Source organism: Pangasianodon hypophthalmus, chromosome 22, assembly GCF_027358585.1.
Source record: "Pangasianodon hypophthalmus isolate fPanHyp1 chromosome 22, fPanHyp1.pri, whole genome shotgun sequence".
NCBI lineage: Eukaryota > Metazoa > Chordata > Actinopteri > Siluriformes > Pangasiidae > Pangasianodon > Pangasianodon hypophthalmus.
Window position 1 is genome coordinate 7384485 of NC_069731.1, and position 20147 is coordinate 7404631.

A 20147-nucleotide genomic window follows, 5' to 3' on the forward strand; every position below is an offset into this window, starting at 1 on the left:
GAAACTAAGGTTCAACAGATCAGACAGCATTTTTCCAGTCCGTCCAGTGTAGCTTCCTGCTCTTGGCTCTCAGTAATGGAACCTGACGTGATCTGCTACAGTTATAGCCCATCCACCTGAAGGTTCAATGTGCTGTGCGTTCTGAGATGCTTTCCTCCTCACCACGGTTGTAAAGAGTAGTTATTTGAGTTACTCTAGCCTTCCCGTCAGCTTGAACCAGTCTGACCATTCTCCGCTGTATATTTGACCTTTTTTCCTCCAAAAAAGGCACATTTTTAGAACCCTATTTATTTTCATCATCTCAAAATTTGCTCTTACTACATTCTGCTTCTCAGGTTTCTCATCTGAGAGACTGAGGACCCTACAGCAGGCAGATGATGAAGGGATGCTGCCCTCGTCAGCCCTCTCACCCCTCAGCGTGTTCACCACACCACTCGAGCAGTTCACGCACCACTGGGACGTGGTCGAGGTGAGAATTCTTTTCTCTCTCTCTCTGTCTGTAGTCAAGGCTCAGTTGTTTCTCATCTGTGCCAGCTTGGCATGCCTAAACGACCGTGATGACTGACACACACACACACACACACACACACACTTTTCTTCCTGACCCCTAAGTAGGCGTAATGGAGTTTATACCAGGCGCCTCCTTCTTTCATGCCTTGTCAATCAACCCCTTATTTTAGCTGTTATCAAATAAACGGACCATCCACAGTTCGTATTCCACACACGTGAGTGATGTAGGTCCCCCCTGGAGAGCAGACGTGTTGGGGGGAGGGGGTTATCACGGCGCACCGGCTCCATATTTCAATAAGGGCTGGTTATCGGAGTGCCGCTGGCTAAAGCGAAATGCTAATGCCAGCCAGCGGACACCATCAGCGGCTGACATTTTACACGGAAATTAAAACCTGACAAAAAGCGTGCCCTCCGGCTAGGTTCTCTCTCTCCCTAACTCCCTAACAGCTTCTTTTACATCTCTCACTCACTCATACACACACATGCACACGCACACGGGGCTTGATAATTCCTCACTACAATTTCGGACAAGCTTTCATTTCGACGTCTGAGTCAATCAGTGATTCTGTGCATGGCTGTAACGGCTCGCATCACCACGGATACTGTAATGAGAGGTGATGCCAACAGGTGAGGCTGATGGAGAATAATAAGGTCTAATGAGGGAAGGAGTCATCCTACACACACACACACACACACACACACTCATAAAGTACACCTTCAATGTCAACATCAAACTTAATTAATCCAAGTTGAGAAATAGCCTCATACTGCCTCTCTTAAAACACTTTGGCCAAACTTTTTGAGAAATAGTATCCTACTATTCAAATCAAAATACATCATGATTAACACAGAATCCTCTTCCAACACTTTAGATTCTGACCCTCCGCACTAGTCCTGTTCACGTCATGTCAGAATTATGAAAATTACAATCTTTTGACAGTGGTCGTGTCTTTGTTTTGTAACTCGTAGTTAACATTTGGAAATTTTCTGAACAACCTGTGGCATTAGGAACCAAAAATCTGCATATTTCTGTGTCTACCTAACATTTCCTGTCACTGTTTAATAGTTTAATACATAAATAGTACAGTTTACACTGCAAGAAATGACATCTTAGCATGTGAAAATATACTGAATATAGTCAAATGTATCTAGTATTTCCTATTATAAGATTACCATAAACCAAATATAAGATTATTAAACCTATTTCTAGACTTTTTTTTTTTTAAAACTCATTTCAAGCCTATAATAGTCTTGGTCTATTGGCTAGATAATTTTGTTCATTTTAAGCATTTATTTCTAGAAAGAAGCAAACTGACCTGCCAATAGAACAAGAAAAGCTTTAAATGAGTAAAAATGTCCCAAAATAAGTTTAATAATTTTAGATTTGGTTTACTGCAATCTTATAATAGGAAATACTAAATAAATTTGATTTTTTTCATGAAATTTTTACTTGGTAAGATGTCAGTTTTTGCAGTGTAGCTTTTCATGTGAATGTTATTAAGTAGGGCTTGGCAATATGACTATAAATATTGTGATCAAATATGTCACAATACACTTTTCTGAAATATTGATGGTATTATCTTTTTTCTCCGTTGTTTTTATTACCGATTACAAACCTTGGAAGCAGCTGATTTAATGTTAAAAAATTTGTAGTGAATCTTTAAAATTGTAAAATTTTAATGTAATTATTTTTATTTTCATTATTAAATTAATGTTGCAGACACTAAATAAAGGTATCAGCAAACTCAGATTTCTTTTTTTTTGTTTTAATTTCAGTTTTTTTTTTCCTTTTCCTAAATATGGAACATAATGTGTACATTCTTTATAATCTTCATGAACACTTAAAAAAAATGTTTTGCACAATTTCCAGCACTTAAGAGTGTTAATTAGATGCCTAGATTTAAAAATATGACTGTGTGTGTGTGTGTGTGTGTATGTGTGCGCATAACTGCTGGATGTTCACTGCTTTATTGGCAATCAGGTGTATCCAATCTAAATTGTGTGTAATGTGCGTTAACACGGTTAGTTTGATTAATGTCAGATAATAACCTGCTCTGAATGACAGTCCCATCTGCCTTCATCTGTTTAATTCAATCCTCTCTAATTCTATTAGCACTATTTGATTTCAGCTTGTACGACACACACACACACACACACACACACACACACGTATTTATTGTTTGTCCTCATAAAATTTCAGTCGAAACAACGACGAGCCGTCGCTAATCTGTCCAGCGTCAACATCCATTACCACTAACAGCTATCAGTGGCTAGGTAACCCTTTAAAGCCTGTGTGTGTGTGTATGTGTGTGTGTGTGTGTGTGTGTGTGTGTGTGTGTGTGTGGTAGCCTTTTGTTCTTTGAAGGCCTTTCTTTTATCGAAGGTTTCTTTATCTCATCCTCAATATTTGTGCACTCAGGTTTAATCAGTTGTGGAGTGCAGGTTTTTGCCTTATATCTGGCAATAAAAAATATCAATACATATTTTCCTTACCATTACAAATAGTCATTATCATGATTTTAGATTATGTGGAGTGTAATAATACTGTTTTTTAAGCATAATATCCATAGAAAAATTCATTTGAAAAGAACCCAAAGCAAAAGGTCAAAATTTTTGTTCTAAAATAAAATCCTTTTAAACTTTTTAATTTTTTTCATTGTCAAAACTTCAGTATATATACATATATTTTTTGTTGTTAAAATGTTTGAGTCAGGGGACACTCTATAATATGATGTTCCTGAGTGGCTGAGTCACTCTGACAGTCCTGTAATATGTGTTTGGTAGCGTTAGGCATGAAAGAAGTCTGACTATATAGTGACAGACAAGAGCTGTCAGCCAATCAGGGGAGAGTAAGCGTGAGAGACTATAAACAAACAAAATGGAAGTTAAAGCATGAGAGAGTCTGATGTAATCAACAAAATGGATTCAGGAGTGATGGAATTTAGCTTTTCTATAAGTCTAAATATAAATTTTATATTCACACATAAATGTAGAACCAAGAAATAAATATAAGGGTAAGTTACATTTTTGCTCCGTTTTTTTTTTTTTACTGGAATGGCAACGTTATCCAGCTCGTGTCTACTGTGTTTGACAGGCTGAAGAACAAAATGCCTTGATTAGATAGTAAAATTCAATCAGAGCCCACAGATCATGTAACAAAAATACAAGCAGTAGAAGCGATCAGAGGAGATTGTTTTGTTCTCTACAGTGTAGAACTGTAGAGTTAGTGGGCCAGAACACATCTATCTGCGTCCAAGGTAGAAAGATATGAGCTAACAAAGAAACATGGTGTGAGATTGGTGGTCTTAGTTTTTCACCTGGTGCTCAGTAACTGGTCCTCATGAAGCTTCAGTACTGTTAGTAGATGATTATATCCTGAGAGTCACTGCTACGGGGTCTGCATCCCAAACTGCATGCTACTGTACTAAAAAAAAAAAAAAAAAAGTTTCACAGTACACCATTAATGTCATTACTATTGGCGCACATTATGTGGTTTGGAACACAGCCTTGAATTCTCTCTGAATGTGTTTTACTTGGCACTCACAGCCATGTTATTAATCTGTGCAAATCTTATAAAAAAAAAGGAACTGTGGTCAGATGAAACCAAAATGCATCTTTTTGCTTGTCATCTCTTGTGAAGATTAATGATATTATGAATTCTGCTAAATGCCAGGATATTTCAGCCCAAAATCTGGTTGCCTCTGCTAGGAAGTTCAGACTTAGGCATAGATAAAGCTTTCAATGAGGTGATAAGCCAAACATACTTACAAATAAACACAGAAATTGTTAAATAAACACAAAAATCAATGTTTTGCATTGAGCGTCACTATGTGTCAGGATTTTAACCGTACTGAAAATGTGGTCTGAATTGAAGACAGAAGTCCACACGCAAAAACCTGAGAATATAATGGGTTTATAATATTCTGTATGGAGGAGGATCCTTCTACAATCTTGTAAGACATTGTACAAGAAGATGTTAATAAAAAATAATAATAAAAAAAAAGTTAATTTTGAAAAAAGGTGTTTAAAAAAAAATTGCACTACTGGTTATTTTTGCTAATTTTCATGAGCACTTTCAAAAGAAGAAAGCACTTTCTTGAGCACTTTCAAAAGAAGAAACATTGCAAAGATTTCCATATCTAAAGCACATATATTTTAGCAAGTGCTCCTTTTTTGTTTTCTAGAAATAAACATTTGCACTGTTTCTGCCTATAGGAAGTATGTCACTGTTTGGAGACGTTGGGTTCTCGAGGGCAGTGTTTTGAAATCTTGCAAAATGCCATCATCAAGAACCTGGTGAGTGTAATGCTGTGCATAATAGGTTTAAAAAAAATCTCACATTATGGATCTAAGTGACTGACTGTCTCTGTACGTACATCTAGTGTGGGTTGGTAGTCGTGCCGGACTGCATGTGTGCCGCCCTGCTGAGGTGTATTCCACGGTTGCTGGATCACAACCTCCTGCCCAACGACACACTCCTCCACTTCTTGGCTGACTGTTGTCTGAGCATGCTCAGTCTGCTGCTGCAGCTGGAGCAAAGTGCCCGCAAGAGGTGCACACTCACACATACATTTGTGCATGTGACAATAACAAAATACAAAAATGGGTGCAGCAAATGTATCTCAGAAAAAAAAAAGTTAGTATCAGGCTTGTTGTGCCAGTGGAATGTGAGGGTTTTGTCCTTTTAATGCAAATACTTTGGAAAATCTAGAAAAGTAAAACAAATATTGCTAACTTCCCTATTCCAAAAAAAAAAAAAAAAAAGAACTAAACAAAAAACAAGAGAAAAAGACATGCTTCCAAAAGAAAAGGCACCCCTACATTGTCCATCCAGCTGTAACAGGCGCAATTATCTGGTGTTTATAGAGTACAACTCTCTGACGACTCACATCAATGCTTATAAAGATAGATTATAAAGTGTTAACATATGTCAAGTACAGGTGTGCATGTAGCTTTTATACACAATTTACATAGCCAACATTAAGCATGCAGGTTACAAAGTTCAAGAGCTGGCATATAGCTGAAAATCCACAGAGTACAAAAACTAGCATAATGCAGTATTATACAAATGAGTTTTGGGGGTTTCCATGCCTAAGTGTGATTAAAAATATATATATTTTCTATTCACTTGTATCCCCTCTTGTATTTACATTAGTAACTGCCTCTAACTGTTTAGTATACTCTGATCAGCTTTTGGCTTTAACATCCTTTAACATTGTAATAAATTTCAATATATGACTCCCCCACACTCCCAATCGAGAAAATTTGGAGGATACAAACTTTTGCACACAATCGTAGACATGAAGTGAGCTCATATTTGAGGGGTTTTGATGAGTTTACATCACAGATTGATAGAATTTATTATTAGGGCCCAAGCACCACCAACAGGACAAATTTGGACATATGTGTGCAATAATAACGCCACAACGCAACGTCTTAGAAATGCGATTACCCTTTCCTCTGATTCTTTGGGTCATGTCGAGTGCAACATAGACCGTGATGTTGAAAATCTGAAATTTGAAATATGAAATGTGGATCACAGCATTGTGAGACCAACCTCAAGTCACCATACAGGAAGTGATATCATTTACACCAAACTTGGCAAATATGATTAGTACACAAGCTAAACAGGCTGAGATGGTGACTGAAAACAGGAAGTGATGCAATATCTCAGCAACAGCTTGATGTATGGCCATGAAATTTAGGGGAATTGGGAAAATTCAGTGTAAAGTCACTCCAGGAAGCCCTCAAACATTTCTGTTGTCTCCCATTCAAACCAAATACTGGCCAAGTTTAAAATGCATAACAATAAAATATAGAAATGTACAATGAGCACAATGATCTTGCGTGGCCACGCCCCCTACAAGAAGTGCTTGTAATAAAAACAATCAGTCTGTATTAAAATGAGGTGTATGTAGTACGCATGGAATTTTTTGTGTGAAGACACGCCCATTTCTGTAATTTATACAGACATTGCTTATCAAATACAGTATGAATCAACCATAATTACTACAGACGCACCCTGGCAATATTATTAAACAAGCGTGTCTGGAAAACTTATCCCATACGATAGTACTAGCTAGGCTTCTAATACTGCAAACACACATGGACCTCCTTTTGTTGGTTAGAATTGTTTTTTGAATCACTCAGTTGTCACTCGTCTGTCTGCTCCACAGGGACGCAGTATGGGAGGCGTGTTTTGCTGCGCTGAGCACAGTGCCACGTCTTTTGCGATTGGTGCTGCAGTCTCTACGTGTGTGTGACCTGTGCGAGGAGGAGCTTCCCCTGCTGGCTCAGATCCTCTCGTTGCTCCTGCAGCACACACAGCTCCGCAATCACGTAGCCGCCAACGCCGCCTTGATGCAGACCATCGTCCAGGACCTGACGGTAAACCACGCGATCACACATGCAACCCTGCTCTGTGCTTGAACTGGCTAACTTGCGGAGTTTCTTCATTTGAGTAATATAAATATTCACCTGCTTGATCATCCAGAAGGTTGAAGTGATAATTAAAAATGGAGGTCATGTTGTGGAGAATTTAAAAAAATCACCTTTTTGTTTTAGATTGGAAAAATACTTTTAGTATTGTTTCACTTTTAGTAAAAATTTAAGTGCCAGTTGCACCAGTTGAATGCAAGTTTGATCCTAAGTTAGTAAACCATACGTTAGTTTAACACTAGCATGGTGTAGAATTTCAGTTGCACCACAAGACACTTTAAGATACTTCATAATTAATGGTGCTTGAAGTGATTGTAGATCAAAACAGTGATGTATTTCACCATCAGCAGCCAATCACAACCACCGTTCAACAGAAACAGGAAGTACATCCAAGATTGAGACGCATAGAAGCAGTTAGCATCTTTCACAGTGTAGCATTTTCTTCAATAATCAATAAAGTCAAATTATTTATCTCTCGACTTTTTGTACTTTAGGTGCCACTAAGGAACCATAGCAACGAAAAAGAACGAAGCAGCTGCAGACTTAATATGCATTAAATTACGCTGAATGACAGAATAACATACAGTATATTAATACGTTAACTGTAATGTTTTTCAGCATTTTGTGTTGTACCTTGCCAATAATATTAATTTGACCTAGGACATTTTGCACTAGCTGAGTAAAGTACTCGTTATGGTGCTACAACGGATATAAAAAGTCTACACACCCCTGTTAAAATGGCAGGTGCTTCAACAAAGTATTAGTTTAGGGGTGTGCACAATTATGCAACTAGGTTATTGTAAGTTTTTTTTATTTTTCCGATTTTCCCTTAATATGTTGTAATTTCACATTGAGGGTGTTAAAAGATCTGACATGATTTATTTTGCTTTCAGTTTTTTACATCACAAAAACCTGCCATTTTAACAGGGGTGTGTAGACTTTTTATATTCACTGTAGATACAAAAATAGCCTGTTTGTAGTTTATCCTATGATCGCTTACGTTTATTTGTGCTGTACAGTATATTTCAGCGAGGTGGCCATGTCTGGTGATAACAGAACACAAAAAAAAAACTTCCTACATCAAGAAGTCATTATACTCTCCACAATATAATGCACTGTTTACTCTGTACGCGGGACATTTAGAACAGAATTACCAAGTAGTTTTGTTTACAGCGGATGTTGTACTTACTCAGGTGTACGTGTTATAACTTCAGGCTATGTTAAAACTGCGACTTGGTACAGCTGTTAAATTTTTAGTAGTGCATAAACCTGAACATAGTGGCCATTTATGTTCAAATGAGTCTATGATTGAGCTTACGTTCTACTAGTGCAACTGGCTGCATGTTAGCTGGTGCTGTAGTTTACGCTTTCACGTAATCATCACACATTATCCACACCTCAGACACCACATGGAGTTTAAAATAAATATATACTATCTGGCCAAACGTATGTGGATCATACTTGATCATATGTGCTTGCTGAACATCTCATTCAAGATTTAGTCCCCCCTTTTGCTGTTTTAATAACCTCCATTCTTCTGGAAAGGATTTCCACTATATTTTGGAGCGTGGCTATGGGGATTTGGCCATTCAGCCACAACAGCATTAGTGAGTTCAGGCACTGATGTTGAGCGAGGAGGCCTGGGGTGCAGTCGGCGTTCCAGCTCATCCCAAAGGTGTAGGCCATTAGAGCTTTTCCACTCCAGACTGGCAAACCATATCTTCATGGACCTCGCTTGTGCACAGAGGCATTGTCATGCTGGAACAGGTTTGGGCCCCTTAGTTCCATTGAAGGGAAATTGTAATGCTACAGCATACAAAGACATCCTATACAATTGTGCACTTCAACATTGGGGCAACAGTTTGGGGAAGAAGCACTTATGGGTGTGATGATCAGGTGTTCACAAACTTTTGGCCACATAGTCTATGTTATTTATTTTAACAAAATTCTTATCACTATTCCCTTTCACTGCTTATTATTTTCCAATTTTTGGCTCTTTAACAAATTTGTGAATCTCCCTTACACTACGTTCTCATTAACAAGTGACAAGTTGCTCATCTCGCTTGTAGTTTATCTGTTGTGGGTCTGTGAAGCGACTGCTGTTTTTGTCGCTTGTGGGTATGCATTGTCAGTGTTTTTGTTTTGTTTTGTTTTTTTGTAGTTCCAGCGAGAAACAATAATAGCTAATTATTTAAACTTAGGATTTACCCCAAGGAATTAATCGAGCTAATTGTTTGGGTTTGTTGTTTACTGTCATACCTAATTTGCATAGAGTTGAGAATCTCAGTTTAAATGTCACACTGTCGCTTAGTTGCTTGCCGCCGTTGCTGAAATCGTAGCTCTATGTTGCGCGCATGCATAGAAAATGAATGGAATGCAATAAAACCTGAATGTAATTCACTTGCTGCTCTGTGTGTGTTTGTGTGTTTTGACAGCGCTACCACGGTGGTGAGACCCGAGAGCAGTGGCTAACAGACCTGCTGTACTGCTACAGCGTGACGCTGTCGAGTCACCGTGCCAACATGGCCATGAGGGATATTTACTAATCTCCTGAGCTATCTTCACCTCTCTGCTTTCCTCTCACCTTCTTCCTCTTTCCATGTTCACAAATGTTGCTTTTATAGACTACGAGGAAAAAATAAACATGTTGGGATAATTAATGAATCAAAGTGTTCTTGATTTCTTTCTGTTTATTAGCACAACAGTAAAGCCATGTTTACATGTACAGGATACAATAGAAATACACAAGGAAAGTGCTAATGATGCCTGCTTAGCAACCACTCGACAACCGACGTACCATGAGTTCTTCATTAATGATGATCAGAAGTGTTCAAACGCTGCAATGATTTGGTAAAAAAATTCAGTAATTGCTACAAGAAGGCTACTGAAATTTTTTACGACCAAATGGAAACATCAAAACTATTTGGAAATTGATAACTCGGGGAATCGGGCACATCTGTTAGTGGGGAATTCAGCCTGTGGCTACAGTCTGACATTGCAGGCCTTTCATTTACTTCTGTAATTAACGCATTTCTCAGCTTAACCCTAAAGCCCCGGAGGTCTTTGTGGTGGAAGCCTAAAGTTAAAACACTGGCAGCTGCTGTGCAGCAAAACTTCACAACATGCATCGTGAGGCATCTTTCAGCATTATGACACAACAGTGAAATGCCAACAGTATAAAAAGATTTTACAAAGCCGTATGTATCAAAAAACGATGATAAAAGCTGTAGAATAAATAATGTCAGTTGATACAAATATGAATGTGTAGATGGCGTATACATTGTGATCTATCTACAGGTTATATAATTATATAGAATATATAATACATGCATACAGAAGGGGGACAAATTAAAGAAAAAACCAACAAAGTATGTTAATAAGGTGTTGAGCCACCACAAGCTGCCAGAACAGCTTTCTGGTATAGATTCTACAAGTCTCTGGAAATATACTGCAGGGCTGAACAACAACCTTCCAAAAGATATTCCCTCAATTAGTGTTTTAATGATGGTGATGGAGAGTACTGACTAACACATCGTTCCAAAATCTCCCATAAGTTTTCAACTGGGTTGAGATCTGGTGACCGTGAAGGCCATAACGCATACGTTTACATTTACCTCATTTGGCTGACGCTTTTATCCAAAGCGACTCACAATTGAGACAGGATACAACTGAGCATTTGAGGATTAAGGGTCTTGCTCAAGGACCCAACAGAGGCAGCTTGGTAAATTTCCGATCAGTAGCGTCGTCCAACCATTCAGTGAGCTCTCATGCCCCATGGATGGGGCGGAGTCACCCTGGATGAGACCACGCCCACCAAGATCAAAATGTTTCACCATAGGACAAAGGTGATCAGTCAGAAGAACTTTGTACATGCTTTAATTTGCAGTTAATGTCCCTCTAATTCAGGGGGTATCAACTGGCAGATTGTGGCTAGCAAAGTATTTCAGCCGATTTGAACCAAGACCTCGACGTGAAAAACGTACAAAAAAAATGGCTGAGAATCATTGCAGGTTCTGTAGCTTATTCTCTGTTGCAAGCCAATTATGTGCATTTGTTCACCCTCTCTGGACTAATTACTGAGCTGACAACATGGCTCGCTTAAAAAAAGTCAATGACAAAAACAGAATATGTAAACATGATTGGACAGAGAAGTGTGCATTTATACTCTGCTGCTAAATGGCTCCCACAGCATGACCGAACCACTGCTTTATCCTTTAATTTGTCACCCGTCTGTATTTAAAAGTAAAGAACACAATAGTAAATGGTTTTTTTTGGCTCTCAGTAAGCATGAAACCAAGATCAGACTGATCAGTCGAATGACATTCTACAGGAGCCTTACAATTTTAACGTAGAAACAATTATGAAAAACTATCTTGTGGACAAAGAAATCAGCACAATGTTTGTTCTGGTGAAAATCTTGCATTTGTACGTGTATCCAGATTGCATCATATTTTCTTAGCATGCATTAAGCACTCCTATGCAGGTAGCCTTGTTATGTCAGGTGTATGTCACCCATATGACAGGTGCATAACCAGTTGATGACAGGATAAAAGGTCATCTCATGCATATGTTTGTTTGTGGGCTTAAACTTTGACCTGTGTGGTTGTCATGACATCCTTCTGTACCTCACTGGTGTCTTTTAGGTTCCCGGACCCCGTCAGTTTCCGGACACAAATATATAAATAAGCAGATTACAGTGTGTGTCAGGTTTCTGTCTGTTGGTTTCTCTCGATGAAGCTGTTTAGTGTGTATGGTTCAGTCATTGGGTATGAACTAGAACGTGTGCTGAGGTGCTCTCAGTCTTTGGTTCTGCTCTGGCTGCTGGCACTCTGAGGACGCAGGTGATAGGAATACTGCTTGGCTTGACTCAGAGAGTCTAGTAAGTGCACACACTCCACGCCACTCACTGAGGAAACACACACACACACACACACACACACCATATTTAAACACAAAACACAGACGTTTCAGCACTATTTCAATGCTAACATTCTTCAGATCCTGCTATAGATATTGTCAAATGCACTCTCACAAATAAAGGTACCATTCTTTACTTTTCCTTGTCGCTTGGGTGGTACCATCAAGGGTACATCTTTGTAACTTTAGTATTTAGAACTTTTCACCTAGAAATTATAGAAAACTATAAATATAGCATACAGTACATATTTTTAAGATTTAAGGTGCATAATTGGACCTTAAGGACCACTCCTGTACTTTTAAAGCTTTACTCTAAGTAAATGACATCACATGCACCTTCCCAAAGGTAGAAAATATTTCAAATTCAGTTTTATTCGTATAGTGCTTTTAACAATGGACATTGTCACAAAGCAGCTTTACAGAAATTCTTTTTACAACAAAATTCTATTTATATCCACTGTTCAGTGATGGAGACTTGAGTGCCAAACTGTTCGTGGCAATTGCAGTCCTAAAGCTATCATAGCATTTGTAGTCCTAAGCCATCGTAGCATAACTGTTCATATGAATTGTGGTCCAAAGCCATCTTCATGGTTTTTAAGTGGTACCATCCTCAGTAATCTCAGTGATCTTCAGGCTGTCCATGTGGGGCCTATTTGTCCTTGATTCTACCACCCCAGCGACACGGAAAAGTACAGATTGGTACCTTTTGTTTCTGACAGTGTGTATGCAGTCCCAGGACTGCCTGTGGGCCCAGACTACGGTCCAGTCTAAAGTCTAAGTCTAAAGCTCTCACTTTGACACTTTGAAGCAGCCATGTGTAGGCATCTTCTAAACTGATATGATGAAAAGCATTTGCATTTGCTTAAAAAAAATCCCAATTTTTAATGGAACACCAGATGGACTATTCACTCTGAGATGATTTACTTTGAAGCAAAAAAAAAAGTTTATGGCAATGAACAATGTGGCAATGTGTCCCTATAAGATGTACATGTGAGGTGATATGTGATGTTGCAGTGATGGTTGACCTTCTGCAAGTTTCTCCCATCTCCACACATCTCCATCTCTGGAGCTCAACCAGAGTGACCATCGGGTTCTTGGTCACCTCTCTTACCAAGGCCCTTCTAACCAGTTTGCTAGGTTTAACTGGGCGGCCAGCTCTAGGAAGAGTCCTGGTTGTTCCAAACTTCCTCCATTTAAGAATTATGAAGGCCACTTTTCTCTGCTCTGCATTTTCAGCTGGTAGACCTCATATAGACACGTGTGTGCCTTTCCAAATCATGTCCAATTAACTGAATTTGCCACAGGTGGACTCCAGTTAAAGTGTAGAAACATCTTAAAGATGATCCAGAGAAATGGGATGCACCTGAGCTAAATTTCAAGTGTCATAGCAAAGGGTCTGAATACTTATGTCAATGTGATATTTCAGTTTTTTCTTTATAGTAAATTTGCAGCGTTATCGCAAAACTGGTTTTCACATTGAGATTATGGGGTATGGAGTGTAGATTGAAAAAATAATTTAAAGCATTTTAGCATAAGGCTGCAACATAACAAAATGTGAAATAAATGAAGGGGTCTGAATACTTTCTGAACGCACTGTAGGTCAGGTTTCAAGGAAGTTTGAGGAAGTTAGTGGCAAGTAAACGTGATGTCGCAAGTTTGCAGATGGGCTCCGTCTCCTTTCACCTTCCAGACCTGCCTGATTCATCCTGACGCTCTACTTCTGCTTGGAGTTTCTGCACTTTTGACTCACTTTCTGCTGTTGTGGATGGTCCCACATGGATGACCTAAAGATCTGCACTTCGCAAAAACAGTTTGTGGGCCAAGTCTCACCCTTTCTTCAGTGAATCGTGTAATCTTATCTGGATACTGTAGACTTGTACCTAAGAACTGCTGCTGGAATCATAAAAAGTCCTGTGCTTATCCTAGGACTCTTGTAATGAATCTGGCTTCATTACAATATCCTCAGAGTCAATAGAATCTGATTGGTTTGATTTAGCAATGGACGGAAATGAAAATTCTCGGCTGAAATTCAGAACACTTTGGACGAAAACTTAAAATTAGCTCTTTTTTTGCTCTTTTTTTAAAAATCTTGCTTTTAAATTAGAAAATTGAAAAAAATATATATTAGAAACATATAAAATAGAAAATATTAGAAAATTATTATTGACACATCAGTCTTTTTAATAGGACAGTACATCACAAAAGTGAGCTGTCAATAAATAAAACAATACAAACTATAAAACTATCATATATATATATATATATATATATATATATATAGAGAGAGAGAGAGAGAGAGAGAGAGAGAGTCAGAATCCTCTTTCCCAGAAGCAGAAGGTGATTTTTAGTGGTGGAAATTTCAGTGCATCACTAGATGAATTTGCTTGTTGTAAAGTGTGCAGTAGAATTGTAGAATTTTATACACTTTGTTGGGTATTTGTTTCACACTTACTTTGTTTGGTGGGCTTAAGTGACAGGTCGTGCAGTAGTTGACTCTGGCTGAGTGTGTTGAGGGCAGACACAGCTCTCAGAGCGCGCCCCCTTTTGGCTTGGGCTCCTCCTGTACATAAAGTTCATACTTCTGATTAAATTTTCAAAAACATCACCTCTTACAAATGCACTTACACATTTGTGATGCAGCACAGAGAAGAATAGACAAGGTTCAGATTCAGGCTGCGGGAGTGTGTGTGTGTGTGTGTGTGTATGTGTGTGTGTGTCCAATTTGACTGAGAAGCAGAGTTGCAGAAGGTGGTGTGTGTGTGCACAAGGAGACAGCTCGACATTCCACCTGACAGCGCTGAACTTTTCAAAGCGGCGCAACTGTCAGGGAGGTGTGTATGTGTGTGTATGTGTGTGTATGTGTGTGTCTCTACCTTGCTCAGCCATCATCACCTGTTCATGTCTTTGAAGGTCGGTTGCGTTACACTGGGTCGAAACTGCAGCTTATCTCATGATATGAAAGCGTGTTTGAGATTATGAAATGGAGGAATGTCGCCTAAAATTATGACACCTGGGCTGCTATTTATGGTGCGTGTAGGAATTAGACTGCACCTAAAAAGGTTTATATGAAAGTGCTTAGAGCAGGAGAGCAGGACAAGTTATTTATTAAAACATTATCCAAGTACTCTTAGCAGAATTGTAGCATCCTGTCTAATAAGCAATTAAGTAGGGTTCAAATGTCAGTTTCAGAAAAATAATTAGATTTATACCAAAGCACTACGAAATTCTGATCTATTAATGCACTCCGTCAAATATGTTATCATTTTAACAATTTACACAAGAACCTGTACAGTTGCTCCATATAAACAGTTGCTCCATATAAACAGTTGCTCCATATAAATGAATAAAAACAAACGTAATTCTTAATTTAGTGAAATTTTCTGTCAGGAAATGTTTATTTATTTAACATTTTTAGAAGGAGTCTCCAGTGTCAAAGCTTTGTGACCAGTGACAAAATTGGACTTGCTCTCCAGGTGGGAGGCGTACTCTCTCTCCCCTGTCAATTACAGTGACACTAGCCAATCGTGGGTGTCTGTGAGCTCATGTATGTGGAAGAGGGCAGATAGCGTGTTATGGTCACACAGCATGAGGAGCAGTTAGAAAAGACCTGGTAGACTAGTTTCATGTTTCACGGAGGAAGCATGTTTTAGGCTTTGGTAGCTGTCATGTAATAGACGAGAATCATAAATTGGGAAAAAAAAAAAAACACTACTGGACATGCTGTTATTGGAAAATAATCGACTTCTGGTCGGGTACCAGTAAGTCTGCTTTGCATCAGGCCACATCAGTCCATGCTGTCATTGATTATTTTCCTATAACACCAAGTGTTTTTTCTTACTTAATATAATCACAGTTTTTGGCAAGTCTAAAAAGTTTATTACTTTACTTTAAGCAGTAGAGGAAGTAATATATATTTGATGGTGTTATTGCATCAGTATCAGGCTTTAGTTGTGACAACAATGTAGCATAAAGCAAACAATGTAGCATAAAGCAACCCTGTATTACCAAGAAGTAAACAGATACTCAATACATTATACATATATTTCAATTTCTGAAACAGCTAAAATGTCTCACTTTTAAATAGAGCATTCCTGAATCATTTTCATGCACGGTGAAATTTTTATACAAGACATTTTGATGCTACTGTAAAGACATTTTATTTTTTCACACTGAGCTAGACACTAGTCATTGACTGCATTTGAGTTTATGTTCGAATGCTAAATTTTATATTTATTTCACTGCTTGGAGTTTTTTTTACATAAGGAAAATACATAAAAAGGGAAGAAAAACTGAAACGTAGGTTCCCATTAGAATAATGGATAATCTAGGGCAGGGGTTCTAAACTCCATTCCTGGGGAACGTCTGCTCTGCACAGATGAAAGTTTTCCCAAAGTGCTTTATAATGAGTTTGTCAGTACATCAGTGGTGTTGATAGCTATTATTTAGGGATCCTCTTTAGTCTGTAGAATGTGATTTGGGACGCGGTCTTGAATTCGCATTGAATGTTTATTAGTTGATGTTTGCAGCCTTCAGATTAATCCGCATGGTGGAGAAGGATGCAACACAGCCCATGTTACAAAATGTCCTTTCGCAAGTAAATTGTAATACCACTGTTCTACCAGAGAGGGTGAAATTACAGACTCTTACTCTAACTCCAGCTAGTCATTAGCCATTTTTTAAATTTTAACCCACTACATTCATAGAATAACTTAATTCGATGATTTTATAGAGTTTTAGATTTATGCTTATACTCACCATAAATACTTTGTAGCACAGAGCTTTTCTTTGCTGCAGCTTTAGCAGGAGGTGACTGTGCTCTAGAAATGGCTTTCTGGCGAGTGTTATCCATGTGGAGTGGTCGCTCCCATAAAAACTGAATCAGAAGAGCAGTGACTTCTGCAGGCTCAGGCTTTTTAATGTTTCCACACAACAGTTCTTTCAGGCGTCTCCGAACACAGAACCTGGACAACAGGGTTTTGAAAATCAGTATAAGTCTGTTAAAACTGAATCTCTGCTCTTACGCACATTCTGAAAAAGGGAATTTATAGAGAGAACACAATCAGAATGTATATGTTCTAAAGTTCTCTACTATACTGTTTTTGTATATCACGCCTAAGGTTTAGGAGTGATGTAAAGAAAAAAATATAACTGAGCTATAATATAATTAAGCGATATCGCACAAGCCAGAGTGCTGTTGTACTGAACATCAGGCTGTGATTCAGCTGCAGGTAATCACAGCCGTGCTGATATTCAGTGCAACAGCACAACTGTGAGCAACTGCCAATTCATCAAGCAACTGACATTTCAGACACAATATGACCAAATATTTTGTTAATTTTTGCTCCTTCAACGAAAATAGTTCCCAAAGAAGCCACAGCTGGATAGAGTGTTGCGTGTTGCCATGCCAACGCACAGACTGACTGACATCCCGTAGTAACTGTAGTAACGGTTTCAATGTAACGAACTATTAGTAGAATTAGAATTTTAAGTAGCGAACACAGACAAGCGGAGTGATACAAACAGTGAAATGTCCCAGTGTTGTTATACTAAATATCAGCACACTCGGAATGCCGCTTGTCCAATCAAATTAGTGGAACTAACTGTTGTATAATCTGGATTTAAAAGCACCCATTGAGCTGGCATTCCTGACATTCTCTGGAGTGTAGGAGCAATCTAAGAAAGATATCTTCCACTGGCTGACCTGTGACTGATCCTCGGAGCTAACAACATGCCTGCCTCAGCTGAGTGAACTGCCAAGGATGGACTGTACTGTTTCAAGAGATCAGCAAGATACAGCAGAGCAAAACCATGTAGAGCTTTAAATGACATGCGCAGGACTTAGTATTCAGTCAACTTAATAGTTTCAAACTCTACTCACAGAGTTTGCATGACAGACTTCTGGGGTCTGTGGATATAACAGGAGTGGGATGCCCAGGGGTAATCTTTTTAATGTATTTTGATTCATCAAATTGGTGATATTCTAAAATATGGAGAGATTGGAAAGTAAAGACTGAACTAAATCTGCTGGAGAGAAAAAGTCAAATAGGCAATGCAGCAACATTGTATATTGTCTATGGATTAGCCAATTTCAATACATTTGTTTTTTTGAGCAATCAAGATCAGGACTACAGACATCATTTTAACACCAGCCATTGTTAGTTTTACATTCATGTCTATACCAGGTTCAGGCGCAATGTGGGCCTTAACTGGAAATGAGCACATTGTTGTCTGTGTTGATTCTGGTTCAGCGGCACAATAGGTTACCCAGACAATGCTACTGTCTGCAAATTAAAGCTAATGTTGATGTGGCAACTTTGTGTCTGAGCCGTTAAAATCAAAAGCAGCTCTAGTACTCAATTAGGAAACACTGAGTTTACAGCCTTACAAATTCATACATTAACAGTTAAAGCACGCAGAGTTCCACAAGTATAATGCATATGTACATCATACCCTTAAGTTATACACCTTATCAATAGTGAATGTCTAGTCGGATGATAAATTAAGTGACAGACAGGCTGCATTTTTTTGGCCCATGAACAATGAAAACGTCTGAATGAAATTTCAGCTGTTTATGGTGCAATAGTCAAAACGACTTAATAGCATGGTACACAGTTTACCGCAACATCCCTAGTGTTCATCAAAGAAACCCAGCTTTTTTTTTAAGAGTGCATGTGTGTTTTTGTGTTATTAAGGGAGTCTCTGTAACCCATTATTTTGATAAAGCCATTAGCAAAGTACAGCTTAGCTCAGCAGCATGAACTTTTAGCCACTCTTAACCAAACTATATTCCACACACACACACACACTCACACACGCCATGCCAAGCCAAAAACTCCCCAGTGAAGTGTTAGTGTGCAGGTGGGCAGGGTGCCAGACCACAGTTAGAGCGGCCACATGTGGGCGACATATGGGCACTAACATTATACCCACCGTCTCCATCCAGTGTTATTTTTCTGTGTTAGATCTTTCAACTGACACTGTTTAACTTTCATTAAAGTTTATAGACAGATTGTATATAAACAAATATGGAAATAAAATGTTAGTACCTCCTCCACGCTGTCTGTATCACTCTCGCTGCTTGATTCCTTCTGTGGAGACTCTTTCTTCTGTGCTCCTTCTCTTTTTCCATTCGTTTTCCTTTTTCGACCTCTTTGCACCAACCTCTCTCTCTTTCTCTTTCTGAAAATCTTTCTGCTTCTCTCTCAGTCCTCGAGCACTTCTCCTCCTCTTTCTCAGTCCTACGCGCCTTCTCTCTCTTTGGCCTAGATGGCTTCTCCTTTTCTCCCTCAGCCCGTGGCTCCCTCGTTCTGCTCTTCTCCTGTCCTGCTTGGATCGGAACTGAGACGAAGCTGCTGGATTGACTGACAGCTGCAGGAAGGGATGCCACAGCTGGATGGCTTGTCTTAGACTCTGGTTTAGAGTTGGTTTCCGTGTTGGATTATGGCAGAAAATAAATCGAACAACAAGAACAATCACAACATCTTTTGGGAATGCTAAACCAGCGCTTTAAGATTCTCAATATTGATTGATTAAACACTTCAAACACATCTTGTTACACGAGAATAATGCATCTCACACACACCCACTCAATAGGGAATGGACCAGTTGTAGATTATTACATATAATAAATGATTTCAAAATAAAATATCAATCGATAGATTAAACAACCTAACATTAGATAGAGTATCATCAAAGAAGCCCAACCTGGAGTGCGACCTGAAGTCCTGGGTCTCGAATGAGCAGGGTGTGTGTGTCTGGCACTGCCCGGCCTGCTGGAACCTGCTGGAGAATGACGCTCTGGTCTGGCTACACACTCCTCAGGTGCATACACACCACTCACACACACATCTGTCCTTGTGTCTGATCTGTTGGGGCTCTGAGAGGTCATGGGCAGGTTTAAAGCAGACAGCTGAGGGGCGTCTGGAGTTTCAGCCCTGTGCTCTTCAAAAAAAAAAAAAAAAAAAAAAAGCAGGTTTCAAATTTTAATATGGTTAAAATTCAGAAACAAAGCTAAATATATTTTTAGCATAATGCGTCCCATCAATTCACCTGGCTCTTTTGGCTTTTTCTCAGTCCTGTCGTGCGATTGGCTACGATGCGCCTTTGATGATCTTCGATGTTTGTGACCTTTAGGCTTGATGTCTTTAATCTCGCCGCTGAGTTCTATAGCAACCAACGGCAGCCTCTCACTACCAACTTGGACCAATGAGATCTGATGATGCTGTGTTCCAGCCAATGAGAGCTGCTGTTCAGCCTCACGTCTGCGCTCCTCTTCCCTCTTC

The 20147-nt window shown here is 39.0% G+C and overlaps 2 protein-coding genes across 5 annotated transcripts in view; one reads left to right on the forward strand and one right to left on the reverse strand.

Annotated features, from left to right (window-relative positions):
* Positions 1-9604, forward strand: part of tex10 (testis expressed 10) — a 32641-nt gene extending 23037 nt beyond the window's left edge. For both annotated transcript variants that reach the window (XM_034297851.2, XM_034297850.2), the window contains exons 12-16: positions 336-469; positions 4726-4806; positions 4893-5062; positions 6687-6897; positions 9384-9604. In XM_034297851.2, coding sequence (XP_034153742.1) covers positions 336-469; positions 4726-4806; positions 4893-5062; positions 6687-6897; positions 9384-9494 — 707 coding nt within the window. In that variant the 3' untranslated portion in view covers positions 9495-9604. The remainder of the gene's footprint in view (positions 1-335; positions 470-4725; positions 4807-4892; positions 5063-6686; positions 6898-9383) is intronic.
* Positions 9605-9620: 16 nt separating this feature from the next.
* The window catches only part of invs (inversin), a 39269-nt gene continuing 28742 nt past the window's right edge, over positions 9621-20147 (reverse strand). For all 3 annotated transcript variants that reach the window (XM_053228035.1, XM_053228034.1, XM_026924886.3), the window contains exons 14-19: positions 19915-20147; positions 19570-19806; positions 18912-19275; positions 16621-16826; positions 14318-14425; positions 9621-11854 (exon numbers count right to left, since the gene is read on the reverse strand). In XM_053228035.1, the coding sequence (XP_053084010.1) occupies positions 11745-11854; positions 14318-14425; positions 16621-16826; positions 18912-19275; positions 19570-19806; positions 19915-20147 (1258 nt within the window). In that variant the 3' untranslated portion in view covers positions 9621-11744. The remainder of the gene's footprint in view (positions 11855-14317; positions 14426-16620; positions 16827-18911; positions 19276-19569; positions 19807-19914) is intronic.